Source organism: Pipistrellus kuhlii, unplaced genomic scaffold (assembly GCF_014108245.1).
Source record: "Pipistrellus kuhlii isolate mPipKuh1 unplaced genomic scaffold, mPipKuh1.p scaffold_m20_p_7, whole genome shotgun sequence".
NCBI lineage: Eukaryota > Metazoa > Chordata > Mammalia > Chiroptera > Vespertilionidae > Pipistrellus > Pipistrellus kuhlii.
In genome coordinates this window covers 48,051,793-48,073,174 of record NW_023425573.1, presented here as the reverse complement: position 1 = coordinate 48,073,174, position 21,382 = coordinate 48,051,793, and the positions used below count along the sequence as shown (strand labels likewise).

Below are 21,382 nucleotides of genomic sequence, written 5' to 3'. Positions count from 1 at the left end.
TAAGGTCAGTGTGGACAGAGAATGGCGGGAAAGGTGGTAAGAGATGACAGGAGCACCTCACCTAGGGCTTGAAGGATATGGCAACTCAGAATTAGTAACTACATCTTTACAAATTCATATTCTTTGGGTAAATACCCAGAGAGGAGTTGCTGGATCTTATGGTTGTTCTATTCTTAATTAAAAAAAATTTTTTTTTATTGATTTTTAACAGAGAGGAAGGGAGAGAGCTAGAGAGCTAGAAACGTCGATGAGAGAGAAACATCGACCAGCTGCCTCTTGCACATCCCCTACCAGGGATGTGCCCGCAACCAAGGTACATGCCCTTGACTGGAATCAAACCTGGGACCTTTCAGTCCGCAGACCAAGGCTCTACCACTGAGCCAAACCAGTTTTGGCTATTCTTAATTTTTAAAGGAACCTCCATGCTGTTTTCCATACTGTCTGTACCAGTTTACATTTTCACCAACAGTTCCCTTTTCTCCATATTCACACCAACATGGATTATTTTTGTCTTTTTGATAATTGCTATTTGGATAGGTAAGAATGGTTTTTGATTTGCAGTTTTGATTTGCATTTCCCTAATAACTAGTGATGTTGAACATCTTTTCATAGACCTGTTTTCCATCTATACATCTGGGGGGAAAAAGTCTATTCATGCAGCCATTTTTAAATCTAATTTTTGCTGTTGTTATTGAGCTGCATGAGTTCTTTGCAGTATTATTTACAATAACTAAGATGTAAAAAACAACATAAGGGTCCACTGATAGATGAATGAACAAAGATGTGGTATATATGTATAAAGGAATACTACTCAGGATGGATCTTGAGGGTACTGTTCTAAGTGAAATAAATCAGATAGAAAATATAAAAAAATCATAAGATTTCACCCATATGTGGAATATAAAACAAAAAAAGTAACAAAACAAACAAAAACAAAGTAACAAAAAAAATCCATAGACACAGACAACAGAATTTTTTCTGTTGAGGCAGAGTGGATGGAGGAAAGGTGAGTTGGATAAAAATTAGACTTTGGACAGTGAGCGCACAATAAAGTATACAGACATAAAAATATAATGTGGTATACCTGAAATTTACATAATGTTATTAACCAATGTTATTTCAATAAATTTAATTTTAAAAGTTTTTTTTAAATATAAAGAGGACTGCTTCCACAAAGATCTAAAAAAATAATAATAATAAAAAAATTAGTTACCTAAATTCTGATCCATGTGCTAACCACAGAATGAGGATTTACTCTGAAATGCTTATATTCACTTATCTTATGCCATCCATGGGAAATCACTGACCCCGTAAACATACTGATCATCAACTAAATGCAAAAGAACTCTTTTGAAAGGAATATCACAGAACCTCATTCAGGAATTTAAAGAATGTTTTGCTCACTGTGATCTCCAAGATAACTAAAAACAATATAAGAGCACTTATAAAATAAATTCCAAAATACCGGAACAATAACAATGATCTCCATGTCAACATTAAATTCATACTTCATGCAGCAATTCCATAGGAGCTTTTCTGGTGAGGTCTTGCCATTCAGCTAAATCTGTGAAAACCTTGAAAAGCTTTCTTGACTTAGTCCTAAGCCAAACGTGATTCTTGATTTTGTCTGGATGGGAGATTTGGGAAGTATTAAGATGAAAAAAACAACAACACATATATAGCTGTTTAGCCCTATATCATTAACACGTATGTGAATGTGTTCAGTAAACACATCCAACATACATCCCTGTAAAGTGGCGCTCATAAGGTTTTCTAGTTGCAGTAATTATCCTTCATTTTGTATGAAGAGAACAAGGGAAAAAAACAAGATTTCCAGGCCTGTAATAGGTACCAGACATAGAGTTTTCACCTAGTGCTCACAGTTAGCGCTGTGAGGTATTATCTTCATTTTACTAACGTGAAATGGGTTGGGTAACTTGTTCAAGGCCACACAGTTTGTATACCTAACTCCAAAGCTCTCGCTCTGCCTAAATCAATCATGAAAGCCTCCTTACTGAGAGAAGCTGATGAATTAATGGCATTAATGTATTCAACGGGCACTTTTCTTAAGCTCTTGAAAAGCCTATTCACTGACTTTGGGTGAGCACACAGTGCAATATGGAGACGATGCACAACAGACCTGTATGCTTGAAACCTGTATACTTTTCCCGAAACAATGCCACCCCAATACACTCAACAAAAATAAAAAATAAAAACAAGAAAAGCCCATCTAACCATCCTGCACTTACAAAAAAGAAAAAGAACAAAACGTTCTTAAAATAGCTTGTCCTCTATTGATCAAAACAGCCTTTCTGAAGAGAGATCTCCAAATCTAGGAGTTGATTTTTTTGGTAACGTTTAACAAGAGAAGAATTTTTTTACTAGCCTGAAGTATGAAGGCATGGCCACCCGGGCATTTAGATGTTACCAACAAAAGTGATGAGGGCATGCTTAAGGTGGCTCAGACAGCCCCTCTCCACACACTCCAGTCCAGCCCTGTCTTAGGAAAAGCGAGTGTGCAGTCTGAGCAGCGAGAACATCCGCACAAATTGTTTCTGCTCCTTCACGGGCATCAGATGACATAACTGGTGGTCATTGCTGATGGACAAAAGATTTAAGGGAAGGGGCTTTGGGGTTTTTAAGCAAGTTCTGAGCTGCTGACTCTCCTGATGCCTCCATCACTGAGATCCTTTAAAACAGCCCTGCCTGTCAGCAGGCTTCCAGCAAGAACTTATAAAACGGCAATGAAATTCGGGGGGGGGGGGGGGGGGATCACACTCTTGCATAATCGTTTAATTCAAACCCACACAAGTATTCACCGAGTTCTTGTTTATTTGGCTCTGCAATTCCTGGAACTGTTCCCCCTGCAGTGCTTGGGGATGGAAGTCTTTCCCCAGAGGTTAGCCCAGCCACATTTTTGACATGCTTGCGCAGTCATGTTGTTTTCAAAAACACACACAAAACCACATGCTCGACAGAATCGTGTTTTCCTCGGGAGTCATTTAGGAAATGACTGACCGACGTGTGATTTTTCATCTGTCGCTTGCACCACCACAGCAGTCCGCACTGAACGGTCTTTACATCACGCGACCGAAGCGAAATCCGAGCTCCGGCTGCCCTCGTCCCACCAGGATCCAAGGGTCATCTGGCTGAACTGCTCTCCCGTTTCCACGACTTGAACACCAACCAATTGGACAAACAACGCGGGGAGCAAACGAGGGCCTGCTTCCTGCCACCCCCTTCACCCCCCCCCCCCCCGCACCCCCCATCCCCGCCGCGCACAGCCGGGGAATCTCTCATTTCAGCCCCAAGCGGCGCTGAAACTACTCTGGGCGCGTTCTCCGCGTCCCTCTGCGCTCCAGGCACTCAGCCCCCTTTGGGGTCCCCTCGCTCCCAGTGGGGTCTGCGCTGAGGCTGGCACTCGGTCGGCAGGGAGAGGGTGCCCCTTCTCCCGGGCGCCCTCCTGGAGCCCACTGCGCTGGAGAGGGGCGGGGGGCAGGGGAGGGTGCGGCCCCGGCCCCGCGGGGGGCGCAGGGGTGGGCGCGCAGGTGAGCGGAGAGGCCCGGGCAGGACGCCCAGGGCGGGTAGGAGATGGAGGGTGGAGGGTCTCAGCTAGGCGGGTGGCGAGGAGGGGGCATCGCAGGGGAGGGGAGGGGGGGACTTACCCGCGGCAGCGGCTGCGGCCAGGCCCAGCAGCGGCAGCAGCACGGCGGGCAGCGCGGCCCCGGGCATGACGGCGGTGCGGGCGCCGGGCTCGGAGAAGCGGGGCGGCCCTCCCCTCCCCGGGGCGGCCGCGGAGGGAGGGCGGGGGCCCGGCTCGCCCAACCCGTGGCCAGATCCGGCGGCGCGCTGTCCGCTGGCCCAGGTCTCCAAAGCGATTTTTAAAACTTTTCACGTGAATCGAATTAATTTCAGACTCGCAAAAATCTTGCAAAATTCGTACAGAGAATGTGTGTCGCCCTTCAGGCAGCTTCTCTAAATATCAACGTCCTATGTAATGCCAGGGCCATAATCAAAGCCGAGAAAGAACGCTGGTGGGATTTCCTGGATGGTCTCTCTAATGTTCCTTTTCTGTCCTCAAATCCAGTCCTGGGGCACTCATTGCACTGGCTTGTGATGTCCCCTTGGTTTCCTTTGACATGGAACAGCTCCTCTGTTACTCTTTTCTCTCCCTCCAGGTTTTAAAACCTTTTATTTGCATATTAAAAACACTGCGAATTCCAGTAACTAAAATCATTTTAACAACCACAAAAAAGGAACTGTTTAAATTGCATCTTACAGCTTGCAGAACACCTTGGACCGGCTTGGTTTTTACTCCAGATTTCACTATCGTCCCACCCAGCTGCTTCTTTCACCAACATCACCAACGTGCAGGCTATTTTCCTTCCCTGCCAGCCAACCACGCAGGTGGGAGAGATGTCAGCGGTTCTCTGATGTGAGAAGAGGCGGTGCAGGCGTTTAAATTGACCCAACACCTTTGCACCTTACAAAGGTAAACAGCTACAAGCAGCAAGATCTGAGGCCAACGCTGGTGGAATGCACAGTGCATTTTGGCGGTGCCTCGTTAGGATTCGCCTGCTTGCTGCTCCTGTTCAATCGTGTCTTTGGATTTTCCCCTTAGCTTCTGTCTTCTTTAATTTCCATTTATAGATTTTCTCAATCTCAGCCACATCGGGCTGTAGACGTGGCTGCAGAGGAAACAGAGTGAGATGTACAAATGAGAAGGGTGCACGCTGCTCAGAGACGGCCTCTGTTAGTCTGTGTTTCATCCTGTCCACAAGTTGGAAGAGTACTGGCTGGTTGTTTTGTAGAATGCACTCAGGTCCCGTTTGTCCGCTGTTTCCTCCCGAGGGAGATTGGGAGAACGGGATTCAGGCTGTACTCCTTTCGGCCAGGGCACCACAGAAGCGATGTGCATGGCCCAGGAGGGACAGACAGGTGTCTCACATCACTGCGGATGTTACCAGGATGGATTGGTTAAGGTGGTGTTTGCCAGGTTTCTCCTTGGGATCTCAGGGCCAGAAACCTCTTCAAAGGCTCCTCCCGGTGGACTATGTCCCTCAGATAACTTTTCTCTGCCACCAGGGCTTGGATTAAAGTTCTTTAACCTATGTTTGCACAGCCCTTGGAAGAAACCAACCCTGTCGATACCTTGATCCTGAACTTCTGGCTTCCAGAATTATAAGGCAATAAATTTCTGATATTTTAGCCAAAGCAACAACAACAAAACTGTGCTTGCTATGATGTGTGTGTAAACTAGGCAACTATCACCGGCATGGTGAGGGCCTCTGGAACTAGACAACACAGTGCTCACGCCCGGGCCAGCTGGGCTGCTTGGTTAAGCCCTGACAGAGCCTCGTGTCATCAGCAAGAGTCGTGCAAAATCAAGTCTGAAGCCAACAATAAAAATACAACTCAATTAGAAAGGTACAAATGATATGAAAAGACCCCTCACCAAAGAAGATATGTAGGTAGCAAATAAGCATCTGAAAATACAGCATATATCACCATGGAATTGCAAATTAGGACAAAAATGGGATACCACTCTCCACGTACTACAGTGACCACAACCTGGAACACTGACAACATGAAATGGCAGTGAGGATGTGGAGCGGGAGGAGCTCCCGTTCGTGGCAGGTGGGAATGCAAAGCGGTACAGCCGCTTTGGAGACGGTTCCGCAGCAGCTGCTGCTGCTGCTGCTGCTCCTTCTTCTTCTTCTTTTTCTTCTTCTTCTTCTTCTTTTTTTTAAATATATTTTATTGATTTTTTACAGAGAGGAAGGGAGAGAAATAGAGAGCTAGAAACGTCGATGAGAGAGAAACATCTACCAGCTGCCTCCTGCACACCCCCTACCGGGAATGTTCCCGCAACCAAGGGACATGCCCTTGACCAGAATGGAACCTGGGACCTTTCAGTCCGCAGACAGACGCTCCACCACTGAGCCAAACCGGCCTCGGCTCCGCAGCTTCTTACAATACTGGGCGCAGCAACTGTGCTTCTTAGTATCCACACAAACAAGTTGAAAGCTTACATATACACAAAAACCTATACACAGATGTTTATAGCAGCTTTACTCAGAATTGCCCAAAGCAGAAAACAGCCAAGATGTTATTCAATTAGTGAAAGAATAAACAGTGTGGTACATCCATGCGATGAAATTTTATTCAATGCTTCAAAGAAATGAGCTATTAAGTCATGAAAAGACAAGGAGGAACCTAAAATATGTATTGCTAAGTGAGAGAGGCCAATCTTAAAAGGTTACATATTATATGATTCCAACTATATGCTAGTTTTGGAATAGGTAAAGCTATGGCAACAGTAAGATAATCATGGTGGTGGTGGAAGAGGAGGACAGAAAGGAGACGTGAGTAGGTGGAGCCCAGAGGATTTTTCGGGCAGTGAAGCTATTTTGTATGATACTGTGATGGTACATATATTATATTATCATTATACATTTGTCAAAACCCACAGAATGTGCAACATAAAGATGAACCCTCATGCAAACTATGGACTTAGTTAATAAACTATTAGTTAATGCTGCATCAATATCGGATCATCAATTTTAACAAATTTTAGTACACTAATGCCAGATGCTAATAATAGGGGAAAGAGAAAGAGAGGTAAGGAAGTATATAGGAACTCGGTATATTTCCTGCTCAACTTCTTATAAACCTAAAACTGATTTTTAAGGTAGTTAATTTATATTCTAAAGACATCAAGTGTAACCCTTTCCCATCCTTTCTAACCCCCTTTCCATGCCTGTGTAGTCCAGTCTGAAGGGGAGTGGTTACACCAAGGAAATCTGACCAATAAGGCCTATAAGGACAGTCAGAGTGTCAGAAGTGACAGGGGCCATTTTCATGTACTGATAAGGAAATGGAGGCCCACTGAAGGAACATGACTGACTGTGGACACACAGTGAATGCCAAAAGTCCTCGTCTCCTGCTGAACTGTCCTACCCACACCAGGTTCAGCCCCTTTGCCAAAATATCAAGATCTTGTTCAATTTATTTCCATTCTTCTTCTCTGGCTATCAGTAAGGGGTTTATGTACTAAATTCACATCTGAGGTGAATCCTTCCAAAGGCACACTATGTTTATATATTTAAACATTCTAATTCTGGATTCTTCTGTCTTGCTAACTACACAAGTAAACAATTCTTTTTTAAAAATAGATTTTTATTGATTTCAGAGAGGAAGGGAGAGGGAGAGAGAGATAGAACACCAATGACAAGATAGAATCATTGATTGGCTGCCTCCTGCACGCCCCACACTGGGGAATGAGCCCACAACCCAGTAGGCGTCCTGACTGGGAATTGAACAGTGACCTCCAGGTTCATAGGCCAATGCACAACCACTGAGCCACACAGGCTGGGCTAAAACAAACAATTCTTTGCAATTGTGTAATTGAAAAAGTTCTCTCCGCTGCCCGCCCCCCTCAGGCACCAAAGTATAGTTTTATCTATGAGGATTACTTTGCATTAAAATAAACTTCAAATAATGATTAGGTTTACAAAGAAGTGGCATCCTAATGAATCAATTTACTTTAAACAAATCATCTATTTCAATAGTGTTTTGTTCTTAAGTCACTTGAACTAAAAAAAAGGTATTTTTCCCCCCACTGTTAACTCTGGTGCACACTTCATTTTTAGTTGCTAATATGACAAAATAGGCTACTCCTTTGCGTGGATTGATGTGGTATTTTTTTTAAAGTCTCTCACTATTATGCCCTACTTTCCTGCCACACCACATACCTTTTACTTGTCTTACACTCCACTTTGCCTTCTCTTTGATCTCATTCCAGGCCCCAGGCCCTGAACTTCATTTTTTCAGGGCTTTTATTTCTCCCTTCTTCATCTAGCCTGGATATCATGCTCTCTCTCATTCCTCTGCTATATCTACCTGCCAATGAACCTGGGTCTCTTCCCCCCCCCTCTTTTTTTTCTTATTAAAAATAAAAGTCTTGCCGGGACCGGTTTCGCTCAGTGGATAGAGCGAACTGCGGACTGCGGACTGAAAGGTCCCGGGTTCGATTCTGGTCAAGGGCATGTACCTTGGTTGCGGGCACATCCCCAGTAGAGGGTGTGCAAGAGGCAGCTGATCAATGATTCTCTCTCTCATCGATGTTTCTAACTCTCTATCCCTCTCTCTTCCTCTCTGTGAAAAATCAATAAAATAAAATAAAAAAAGAAAAAAGAAAAAAATAATTGGAGAGATTAAAAAAAAATAAAATAAAAATAAAAATAAAAGTCTTCCCCGTGTCACTGAGATATAAGTGACATACCATTGTGTAAGTCTGAGTTGTACAACATGTTGATTTGATACACTTACATATCACAAAATGATTGCGACTGTTAGCTAATACTTGTATGTCATAATTACCATTTCTTTTTTATGGTAAAAACATTTCAGGTTTACTCTTAGCAACTTTCAAGCACAAAATAAAGTATCGTTAACTATAATCACCAGGTTGTATATTAAATCTTGAGAATGTATTAATCTTACAATTGGAAGTTTGTATCCTTTGTCCAACATCTCCCCATTTTTCCTTCCCCCAGCCACTGGTAAACACCCCTCTAATCTCTTTTTCTGAGTTCAGTCTTTTAGATTTCAAATATAAGTGAGATCATACAGTATTTGTCTTTGTCTGTATGATTTCACTTAGCAAAATGCCCCAAGGTTCATATGTTGTTGAAAATGGCAGTTTCCTTCTTTCTCATGGCTGCATAATATTCAATGGATATATCACATCTTTATCCATTCATTCATTAAAGGACACTTAGGTTGTTTCCATATCTTGGCTATCCCATATAATAAAAGACTAATATGCAAATCGACCGAAAGGTGAAATAACCAGTCACTATGATACGCACTGACCATCAGGGGGCAGACACTCAATGCAGGAGCTGCCCCCTGGTGGTCAGTGCGCTCCCACAGGGGAGCACTGCTCAGCCAGAAGCCGGGCTCAGGCTGGTGAGCGCAGTGGTGATGACAGGACCCCCTTCCCTGCAAATTTTGCGTACTGGGCCTCTAGTTGTAAATAATGAACCAGGTGGTGCAGGTATCTTTTTGAGATCTTGTTTTCATTTCCTTAGGCTACACACCCAGAAGTAAGATCACTGAAACATATGGTAGTTCTACATAGGTTGTCACTACAAATATATGGCTTTTAAATTTCAATATATATTGATTTCAGAGAGGAAAGGAGAGGGAGAGATAGAAACTTCAATGATGAGAGAGGATCATTGGTCAGCTGTCTTCTGCATGCCCCACACTGGGGTTTGATCTTGCAAGCCAGGCATATGCCCTGACCAGGAATCGAGCTATGATCTCCTTCCTGGTTCATAGGTTGATGCTCAATCACTGAGCCACACTGGCTGGGCATCCTCCATCTATTTTTGTCTTGGTCATTGTCCTCTCCTATTCCCTTTATCAGGTATTCAAATTTTTTATTACTCTCTTCAGGCTGAGGCCCCATTCACTACTCATTTTCTCACCGGGTGGACAAACACTGTAAAATACTCACCTGCTCTCCCCTTCTCTTTCTTGCAAACCCTCCTCTGTGGCCTCAGAGAGGAAGGCGTTCTTCCTCCCATCCCACCCAAACCCAGTTCCTCTTTCTGTGAGCTTAGAACTGCCCCTCTCATCCCAGCTTCTCCAAGACCTTCTTCCATTAATGACTCCTGCTCTCTTGCTGGCATCTTCTCTCTGCCAGCTATTTTTTTTGTTTTGTCCTCCTCTCCCCCTCAGCTTCTAAACCTGTAAACTATTTACCATCTTTTTTGAAAAAAAAAAAAAAATCAACCTTCAACCCCCTCCTTCCTCTAGCTATGGCCCAATCTCTCTCCTTCCCATTTCCATCATACTTCTCAAAATTTCAAGTTCTCCATTTCCTAATTTCACTTTCACTTTCTAGCTCAGTCTCATCTGGTTCTGGCCCCACAACTCCGCTGCATTTCGATTGGCTAAGATCACCAGTTTTCCTAATTCTTAGAGTCTGTTTTATCTGACCTTTCCTCTCTGTGGTTTAGCAATTGATCAATATTGACTTGATCCTACATTGTATTAAAAGGGTATTTGGCTAAGGAACCAAGACCCTAGGGGGAAGGCATTCTTTCTTGCATCCCATCCCGACCTAGTTCCTCTTCCTGTGGGCTTAGAACTGCCCCTCTCATCACATCTTCCCCAAGACTTTCTTCCAATAGTGACTCCTGCTCTCTTCCCTGCATCTTCTCCCTGCTGGCAGAGAGATAAAAAAAATAAAAGACTAAACTAAGACAGCTAATAGTGGAGATAGCCACTCGGTGAGAAGTCTTAGGTAAAATTGACAGAATTGTTGAATTAGGAAGATGAGAAAGGATTTGTGGATAACCTCTGAGTTTATAGCTTGGGAGACAAGAGATATGGTGTCTTCATATTAATGGACAGAGACTATAAGAAAAATCTGGATAGGGGAATAGAAAAAAGTTTCCAAAGTTCTGCTCATGATTAATTTAGCTTGGAAAAAAGAGAAACACGTATAAAGTAAATTTGTTGAGCTGTGGATATTGGAAGAATATTTTAATTTAGAGTAAATAACAGCTCATGAGGTCTTGCAGAAAAAAAAAATGTCTTTGAGATCTAGTTAAAATTTGTCACCTTAAGCAAGATAAAACAGTTGAACTAATAACAGATCTTCATTTCTCCAAGAAGGTTTTAGGATTAAATGAGCATAATACAGAAAAATCTGAACCTCTGACTGTCCCTAGCATAAACTCAGCAGTGGGGTCAGGACTGGGGGCTACCAACACTGCAGCAGTCATTTGCGGGGCAGAATTCCCGGAGAGCTAGGGTGTCTTATCCTAGGATCAGGGAGGGGAACATGCTATGTGTGGGGGGAAATAGGGGGAAAGAGGCTGATCATGGCATCACTTCTGAATTTGTCTCAGAGACCTGATGGCCAGGTCTGTTTGGTTACATTTTCAGGTGCCTAAGTTTGAGAGATTGATTTTGTCAGACCACGTGTGGGGGCTGGATTTGTTAGGGAAGGCTGTCTTCAATTCCCCCAAGGCATCTGAACAGAGGAAATGGGAAGGGAACACCATGTGGGCAGTTCTGGTCATGCTGAGAGGGCTTTCATGTAGACTGTCCAGGGGGAGTTGGACAATTGACTTAGAAGAGGTTGAATGCCTTGGGATGGAAGGTAGTGAAAAGAATGAGAAGTGGAGTATAAATGGAATTTCTGCTGATCTGATAGTTAAAAGACATGTTGATTCAGACGAATCTGAAAAAGAGACTAAAACCAAACATTCAGAAATGTAGGAGTGATTATATTTATTCTTCAAAAAATACACACAGAATCTAAGGAATTCTTTGCTTTACAATAGCTGCTCACTTTATTTCTTGTCCTACTGTATACCTAACACAATAAAGCCCAATTTAGAGATTTTTTTAAAACAAGGATCAACAACATTTTTACTTAAAAAATAATACAACTTTATTGCAGCATCACTACTGTATCCTAGTATAGCTGAATTTTTCACATCACGTCAGTTTAGTTCTTTGAAGAAAGTCTTAATAACTAAAAGTGTATAAATCTTAGTGCAAAATAACTGGTCTAACAAATTTAATAAAAAATATTTCAGAACAACTACAATATAGTTTTAGTTTATACTAAACCTGTCTTAGATAATTATTTACAATTTTATTATAGCATAAAAATTTTAAACTTTAAAATAAATTTGTGGATTTTATACAAAAATACTCTAACGTACAAATATAAATTAAACGTTGAATAAAACATTCACCAGGTCCAGTGGAAGTTATTAAGAATAGATCTTTAGTGGTAAAATGTACAGTGGCAACCCAAAACAGTGTTTCCTTAATCATTCATAATTTTAAATATTTTAGTAGTAATCACAAAGTTTATAGTTTCATTGTATAATTTTCATTTTTACAATTACAAGATATACACTTTCCTTCACAGACTACTTCTCTTTAGCTCACTATAAAGTAAAAAAAAAATAAAAAAAAATTGTTAGTCAAAAGTTGACATATCATGTACATTATATAAATTGTAAAATTTTCAAAATCTCTTAGCTGATTCCCTTTAAAAAGGAAACAGGTATATGTTGTACCTAAGACAACAAACCCATACTGCTACAAGGTTATCTAATCAAACTAATAACAGAGTTCTCACATGAGAAAAATATTAAGTACCAAATCTTTAACAGTCACTGTTTTATGAATAATTATAAATGGAACAAAATTTTACCTTTAAGTAATTTTGTATAAAATGTATTTGGACTAGTATAAGAATCATTTTGCTAGGAGGTACCATTTTGCTGTGCAAAAAATAAGCACACCTCTCCTTTAATACTTTCCCTCAAATGCTACAAATGATATTTTAAAACAATGTTGACATTACTTAGAGTTCTGTTTTTACCCTGAGGTACTAATTTTGCATTTGGCCAGATGTTCATAAAAATTAAAAGGGAGATGTATGACCTAGTAATACACCAATTTAAATTTTGAGACATTATGTTAAAATGTCATTAAAACATACGTATTCTAGTTACCAACCACATTCTTACAGAGAAAAGGCACATTAAAATTAGTTCCTTTCCATTCTGTTCAGTAGAGTTATATGCATGGCATGTTTGAATAATTAAACATGGATACCAGAATATCAACTTCAACAATTGAAAAAGTACTTGGGAAGAGACTAAATACTGACACTGGAAAAATTTTTAAATGGCTCATTTTCCCTAACATGTTAGTGCAAATTAGCAAACTTTTAGAAGAATTTAGTCCTGGAAAGAAGGAAGCATAATCTCATCTTCATTCACTCCTTGTTCATATCGGACGGAAGAGAAGCCTGCCCAGTGCATACGTTTTCTTTGGAAGAGGAACCAAACCAGTCCGCTGATGAGAGCTAAGATGATTAGCACGGCGAAAGCAATAAATATTCCTCTGTAATCAGAGCCTAGAGCAGGGGAAGGTTTGACATTGGAGGAGAGAATATAAAAGCGATTATATTATTAATTTTATGCATTTGGCAGTGTGTCACATAAGCAAACCTTGTACAGATTAGATCCAATAAGTATTTGATTGTCAGAGCATGAACACAATTAAAAATCACCACCAAACACTTAAGTGCTTTCCCCCCCCAATTTATTTTCCTTTTCATGCAAATCCTTTTCATTAGTATAGCAATTTTCTTACAAAGAAATTGAAGCTTCAATGTCTCCTGCTCTTAGACATCTTCCCTGATAACCCAACCGAGAGTAGCTATCTCTCTAGTCCCAATCACATAGTTTATGACAATTTGATACTTTCCTCTCTTCTAAATATGGGTTTGTGTGGTGGTTACGTATGATCTGTCTCCCTCCACTAGATTCTGAAGAAAAGGCATCTCATTCGTCTTGTTCCCAGGTCCACCCAGCACATGGAACAGGGCGTGACGTAGAGATGAGGCTCAAAATATCTGCTGAACCAGTGAGTGATTATACAGATACTGATAGACACCTTCATGCTAGATCTTTAAAAATGGTGCTGTGAAAAAATTTAGAGCTCTTTGGCTAGACATCAAGATTTTTATGGTTATTTTATATATCAACTCATGCTGAAAAGTAAGTCCAAATTGTGATTTCTTACAGACATCCAAAGTAATTCTAATTAATCAATCAATTTTTGGAATGCTGTTAAGGTAATCATGAGTTCCAAGGGACTGAGGAAGAAGGAAGCAAATTGCAGAATTTAATCTTTGAGCTTTTAAATATTTAAACTATAGAATGAAACACATCTTAAGAACATTTTCAAAGAATTGACCTATCTGACAATTCTGGCAGCTTCCATTTTCCTTAGGAAAGAATTGTATAAAATTGAGGCTTTTAGTCATTTCCTCTGGAAGTCCTAGGCACCTGGTGCATTTATCATCTTTGATAATCTAGTTTTCTGAGGGAAAGAATCTCTATGACTTAAGATTTATTTTTATTTTTATTAATACACTGTAAGGACCAAATGCTTTAGGGCCTAGGACAACCCTTTGCATATTATTAAATTGTACATTTATTTTCTAACCCGTTCTGCAAAAACGTTTCCGAAAGACAGGTTCCATACTTACCTAGAGGGACTTTGCAGACAACTCGTCCGTAGCCATGTGAACATTCAGCTTTTATCCAAGTTTCATTTGAGGCTAACAAAACGCTACATTTTCCACCGTTACTCCTTCGTTTATTTGCCCATTTGACAAATTTCACTTTTGATTCATCTAACCAATTCCAAGATTTATCTAAAGAAGGAAATCAAATATGACTATGTTTACTGTCACTAAATTACTAAAGTAAAAAGGCTTGCAGCTCATACAGTGTTGTGCCACTACTTAAAATGAAATTTATTAAAAGTGAAAAAATGTAAAACAAGTCGCACTTGTCACATTTTAAGTGCCTGATTGCTATATGTGGCTAGTGACTACTATACTGGACAGGGCAGATGTAGAAAGTTCTATTAGACAACACGGATAGAGTATGCAGTGTTTTGACTAAAGGGCAGGATTCCTGCACATTTATTGCGAGAGAGTAGATTTCTACCGACCTTTATCTCCCTCCCTCTCTTACCCCCAGTGAAAAAACTCATTATTAAAGTATGTTCGTGAGAAGGAAGCATCCACCTTAACTCCACCTTTTATTTTCCAGCTGAGGCAGCACCGCCTTGTGGTGATAGTGTAAACACAGCTTATAATTCATAAGTAGTCAACTTTGAATCCATTCTTATTTTTTTTGTTTTAACTTTTATTATCTCCCCCCCTCATCAATATATGTTTTTTATGGCATCTTTAAAATATCACAACTAATTCTGAGGAATAATTTGGCATCTTGCTGTTTCTGTAGCTGGGCAGCTTAGATCTTATTCATTAGCCTGCTGAACTGTTTTGTTTCCAGAAATACAGATACCATCAAAAAATTTTCTGATCTCTGTGTTTTTCACTATTGTGGCTTGCTGAATCAAAGTAGCTAATGTGAATAAAAATTCAATGTCATTTCCTTCAAGAATCAAATCTTTCCGGGCTTGAGATACTGAACAAGCAATTCCAGATCTCATCTGAACCCTGCAGATTATTATTTGCCCAAGAAATTTTACTTCAACGAGAGAACCACTGCCCTGAATAGCGGTATTGATGGGGAAGTGAGGGTACACAGAACTCACCTTGTAATAGAAGCTCAGTGTAACTAACACCCTTGACCGTGTTCTGTACATGATTTCAGATGGTGCTAACGGTGGCCAGTTCCTTTCTATTTTCCCACCATTTGTCAACCCAGAGCCTCTTCTTCTTCCCAGGGAGAATGATGTGCCTCTGAGGCCCTTCACAATAACCGCACGTCCTTTAGAGTGATGTTGACATTATCTGAGCTGTTGACAGTCTGACTGCTCAGAATGGACTTCATAGTCACAGCAGATGGGGCAAAGAGCTTGAGTTTTTAATTTTTTAATTATTTATTTTTAAATTGAATTTATTGGGATGACATTGGTTTATAAAATTATATAGGTCTCAAGTGTACAATGCCACAAAACATCAACTGTACACTGCCCCAAACAAAGTCTCTTTTTGACAAGTGCTTAACATTTTGAAATTCACATTTCAAATATTTAGAATTGTACTTTGTATAAAATATGAAACAGACTTCCTATTCGTCTATTGAGTTTCTACCCTGAACTCACTCATTATCAATTTCAAGTTCACTCAAACCCTGCATCTGTTATTCTTTGTTGAAATGCTAGAAGCCCAGTGCACAACATTTCTGCACTCGGGAGGGAGCGGGGTCCCTCAGCCTGGCCTGTGCTCTCTCGCAGTCCAGAACCCCTAGGGGGATGTCCACCTGCTGGCTTAGGTCTGCTCCTCAGCAGTCAGACATTCCCTGAGGGGTCCTTAGCGCCACAGCTTCAGTGCTTGCCAGTCGTGAGCCCTGCTTCTGGCTGAGTGGTGCTCCCCCTGTGGGAGTGCGCTGGCCACCAGGGGGCAGCTCCTGCATTGAGTGTCTGCCCCCTGGTGATCAGTGCGTGTCATAGCGACCAGTTGTTCTGCCATTTGGTCGATTTGCATATTAGGGTTTTATTATATAGATTCCTTTTTATATAGGATTCTCCCACAGATCTTTTTGAATCAATACTTTACAATTTTATAGTTATTTTCAAAAATAAAACAAATTGCTATGAAGATGAAATTTTTTCTCTATGATAAAAATATTCCAAGAGGGAGGGAAAGAACAAGAAAAGAACTTTCTGAATAACATATTTATAAACTGGGAAAACTTGGGGTGTTAGACATGAGAACTCTAAGGGAAGTAAGACTCCTTGTAGGGCATGGCGAACACAGATATTGCTGTAGAAGAAAAATAGATCCTATTGGTCTAAGTATCTTAAACTTCTAACAATGCCAGTTGGTTTCAACTTATTTTCTATTGCATCAGTGTTTTCCATCCTTACTAATAAATTATCCACTTATTCATTAGGAATTTATAAGCCTTGAAAACAGCCAGCAGACCTAGCTTACTCATCAATAAGAAGCATTTGAATTAAATACCATTTGACATTCTTCAGCAAGGCTGACTTGGTATTTAGGACAAGTCAGAGCTCTCTTTGCACACTGCACAGACAAAGATGTCACTTACCAGCAGTATGCTGAGATAATCCAAGCCAAACTCTCATGGTAATGTTATTATTTTCCCTTATCAGTCTGCTCACGAATTTATTCTCATCTTCATCCTCTATGGTAACAATAGTTGCAGAATGATCTGTTGAAGGAAAACAAACCCCTAACTAATTAGCTTCATGCAAACTAAGTTGGTGGTTTATTTTGAGTCTTTGAGAAAAGACAAATTATCATGATCAAGATCACTGAGAAATTTTTTTTTTTTGGGTGCATATTTATTTATTTATTTATTTATTTTAATATATATATATATATATACATATATATATATATATATATATATATTCCTTCTTTTTTTTAATATCAATCTTTATTGTTCATATTATTACAAAGGTTCCTCATTTCTTCCCCCTTCCACCAGGTTCCCACCCCACCCTCCGCCCCCTCCCCACCCCCCATTGTCCTCATCCATAGGTGCACAGTTTATGTTCAGTCTCTTCCTCCATCCCTTCCACACACCCCACCCCCCCCAGAACAGTCAGTCCACTCCCCTCCCATATCACCGACTCTACTACAATGAACTGCTATTATTGTTCATCAGCTTTTTCAATCTCCTTTTGTTGTTGTTGTTGTTATTGTTTTTTTTTAATTAATAAACTTTTACACTTCTAAGAATAAATTTTAAAATCTAATAATTTTAAACCTTGTTTTTTTTCTGCCCTGGGAATTGAGAGCAAACTTGTTTACATGTAAACTTGCCCTTAGGCTACCAGAGGTGTAGCCATTCAAGTGTAAATGGACACATTGTTTAAACATAGCTGCTGGTTGGAATTGGATTACCTGTTCTGGGTGGGAAGGGCTTGTCATTCCCTTTCTCCATTAAAATTAAGGTGTTAGCTTTAAAACCTCTTTTTGGCAAGAAACATTGAACTTTCAGAACTTTAAATTTTTCAGAGAGTAAATCAGTTACTTAGCATTTTCTCATATCAATAATACCTCCACATGCCCAATGATACACTTCACACAAAAGACATTTCCAAATAGATCAACCAACCCCATCCAGGCCCCATACAAGGCACTCACAGATCAACACCCCAGCGCTATACTAACTCAACACATCCAGATCTAAGCTTTCCTCATTTGATTCAGCAGACCCTCAAGTTCCCCCCAAAGTTTCCAGCCATGTCTGAGAGGTAGCCTTGGGGCAGAGGCAGGCGAGGAGCGAGCTGTTCCAGGCCTGTCTGCTCCGGGCCTGGCCTCTGTTGCTCTGGTCCGTTCCACAAGCAGTTGCTCCAGGTCTGGCCACTGCCGCTCCCGACCTGGCCGCTCTGGGCGTGGCTGCTGCTGCTCCGGGCCTGGCTACACCCGACCCAGCTGCTCTGGGGCCGGCTGCTTCGGGCCCGGCCGCTCCGGGCCTGGCCACTCCCAGCCTGGCAGCTGCTGCTCCGGGCCTGGCCGCACCTGACCCGGCCGCTCCGGGCCTGGCCGCTCCCAGCCTGGCAGCTGCTGCAAGATCACTGAGAAATTCAAACTTTACAGAGAATGTTTTTAAAATCGGATATTGGCATTAATTGCTTCCTAAAAAGTTAGAAATATTTCTAGATTGAAACTTTTTTAAAGAAATTTCATGTCTGTGTTTTATTTACTATGCTTACTGGTGACCTTTTAAAATCTTGGAACTGCCTAACCAGTGAGACTGTTGTGTATAAACAGTTCATCATAAGAAGTGGGGTACATGACAGTAGAAAGGTATGTTTCCCTATAGATGTTCAGCACTCTCTCTTCAACACCAATTTTTGCATAAGTTTGCTTTTGTTAAAATGAAAAATAAAGCAAATATGTTTGGGGTGTTAGGGAGCATTAGCCTTCCACTTAACATTATTTTATACATATGTGCATTTGGTCATGCTTATTGTAAGTTCCTAAATATAGTATGGAATTGAAAGAGTGAATATGCTTGAAGTTTGATAGTTTGCCCCAAACTCAGAGAATATAGCATCAGGCAAGAGATAGAAATAAAATAATAACTAGAGTTGGAAATCAATCCTAAATGGAATCAGATAGTCTTCAACAGCAACTAGCCTATCCACACTTGAACTTTTGTAGTAGGTTGTATTTAAAGCGCAAAGAAAAGCCTTTATTCCGTTCTACATCCTACAGCATGCAGGTACTTTATGTTACCATGCTTATTATTACCTAATCCTATGGAGGAAGGCATTATCACCATTTTATAGATGAGGAAGCTGAGGCTCAAGGAGAGCAAGTAAATTGGTAAGGTCTACACAGCTAGCCAATTATCGAATTAGAAAGTCAGTCTCAGTCTTTCTAATGATAAGTTCTAAATGCTCACTATTTGCAGGGCACTGCCCTACATTTACAAACATTACCTCATTTCATTCATTAATACAACAACCCAATCTTTACCCAAACTTTGAAGTAAGTACTACATTTGGCTCTTCAACAATGGGTTTGAACTGTGAGGGTTCAAAAAAAAAGATTTTCTTTTCAATAAATATACATGCGGCCCTCCGTAACTCTGGGTTTTGCATCCTCAGATTCAACCAACCTTGGGTAAAAAACAGTATTTTCCATCTGCATTTGGTAATCTGCTGATGTAGAGGGCCAACTTATGCATTGATCTATGCCATTTTATATGGGGATCTTGAGCATCTTAAGATTTTGGTATCTGTGGGGGTGGGAGGTGGTTCTAAAACCAATCCCCAGTGGATACTGGGGAATGACTGTATATTTTGGAGAATCAAAAGTTATACACACATTTTCTACTGAAAGGGGGGGGAGGGGTCACTGGCCCTAACCATTTGTTGCTTAAGGATCAACTGTATTTTTATTCTCACTCTTTTCAGGTGAGAAAAGAAAAACAATTATGTAAGTTCCACAATACCACTCAGCTAGTAAGTGTGGGAGCTTGGTGGATTTGAACCCAAATCTGTCTGCCTCCAAAGCTTAAGTGTTTAACACATGCCCACTACAATAACAGTAGACCTTCCTATTTTTCTCCTTTCGGAGCCCGAGGCTTCTGACCTCCAGAGCATATATGCATATATTAGTATATAGCTCATAATATTTCCCATCACATTATCTATCTATCTATCTATCTATCTATCTATCTATCTATCTATCCATCTATCTATCATCTATCATCTGTTATATATGCCTGTGTGCGTATATGTCTGTATTACGTATGTTAACAAAGAACAGTTCCCACACAAAAATTCCTATCATATAGTTAAACAGTAACATGGAGATTTAAAAATCTTCCACGTGTATCTACAACAATTAGAAAAAAAGAAAAAAGAAAAAAAATGAGATAGATACCATCTGGCTAGCTACACTGATACTCAAGAATACAGGTATTCTAGAAGTCATTTCACAGTTTGACCACTGGCTAAATTTATCATGGAGAGCGATGATCATTGCTGCTCATCCTGAAGTAGTTCCATCTGAAGGCAGAAGTCCTGTCCCTGTGGTGTTCTGATGATGTGAGCCACTGCCATTGCAGATTGAATGGTCAACACATGCTTTGTGCTACCCTGGTCAGGCTAAGCTTATTTATTAATAACTAAGTGATAAAAAATCTACAATTTTGCATTTGCTACTTAACCAACTTTATAAAAAATTTACCTCTTAACCCCTTCATCTAAGCAAGTCTAGCTATATTTAAAACTGTTTCCTTGTATTTTCACATAACAATTTACTTATTTTTTCATTCTACTTCCTCCCACTTACTTCTATTTTCCATGTATGTATTCTTAGATCGATCATTTTTAATGGCTATTTCAATATTCCATTGAGGTCGTACATCATAAAATACTTAACCACTTCCCCACCACCGGGCAATTAGGTGATAATGCTATTATCAGTTGGGTCTGCTTTAAAAATATTTTAAAAAAATAATCATTGTTTCAAATTATTTCTTTAAAAACATTCCAATGATTATATTATTGAATCAAAGAAAATAAATGAGTTTTAACTCACCAAGTTCTGAACAAAACTGTTTGGCTTCTGAGAAACTGTGCAACGCCTGGTCAGTTGCATAACAGTGGCCCTTGTACTGGATCCACTGGGGTCCATTCCCTTTTACTGCTGGGCATCGCGATGAGTGTGTAAGAGGGGATACCTCTGGAGCTATAAAAATGTGAAACAATTGTAAAGATGCACAGAAAAAATATCTGACTTTTGAGTATGTATTCTAATTAGATTTTTGGAATACCATTTTTAGAACTTAGACGACAAAGATGGATTTAGACTAAGTGAAAAACAACTGGAAAGACACAATAGGAAAGGAAGCAAAGATTGGCTAGACAGGCCTGTAAACTACTTTGAAATAGCAATCACAATTCTTTGGATTCCTTTTTATTTTGATAACAGAAACCTTGTTTTACCTTGCCAAATACTATTCAGAACTACTTTTAAAAATCACAACTACAAATGAAAATTTGGTGATGTGTTTGCAAAATGTAACATGTCAGCAAAGAAAAAGCAGTCTCAAACAAAAAAAGAGTAGGTGAGGCTTCTCAGCTTTTAACCCTCCCTCTCTGGTTTCCATTTAAAATGTTTAACTTTTCATTGTGCTGTATAACACAGGAAGCCTGTGTAGGAAAGCCTGTTCCTCTGATTATTAATTTCCACAGAAGAGAGCATGAGAACTGGAAGGTAAATTGTTAGCATGCTATTTGTGAGGTACAGATCATCAGGATCAAAGCTCTGACCTGGTATGGTCAGTCATCTCAA

General features: G+C 40.3%; 1 protein-coding gene across 7 annotated transcripts in view; it reads right to left on the bottom strand.

Annotated features, from left to right (window-relative positions):
* The window catches only part of LOC118709530 (lymphocyte antigen 75), a 120,716-nt gene that overhangs the window by 22,354 nt on the left and 76,980 nt on the right, over positions 1–21,382 (bottom strand). For 3 of the 7 annotated variants that reach the window (XM_036421685.2, XM_036421681.2, XM_036421684.2), the window contains 4 exons: positions 20,627–20,776; positions 16,650–16,772; positions 14,105–14,272; positions 11,297–12,964 (listed from right to left, as the gene is read on the bottom strand). In XM_036421685.2, coding sequence (XP_036277578.1) covers positions 12,786–12,964; positions 14,105–14,272; positions 16,650–16,772; positions 20,627–20,776 — 620 coding nt within the window. In that variant the 3' untranslated portion in view covers positions 11,297–12,785. Of the gene's footprint in view, positions 1–10,594; positions 10,761–11,119; positions 11,276–11,296; positions 12,965–14,104; positions 14,273–16,649; positions 16,773–20,626; positions 20,777–21,382 lie in introns of those variants that run through there. The other 4 variants (XM_045575518.1, XM_036421686.2, XM_036421683.2 and 1 more) reach the window with 4 other exon arrangements.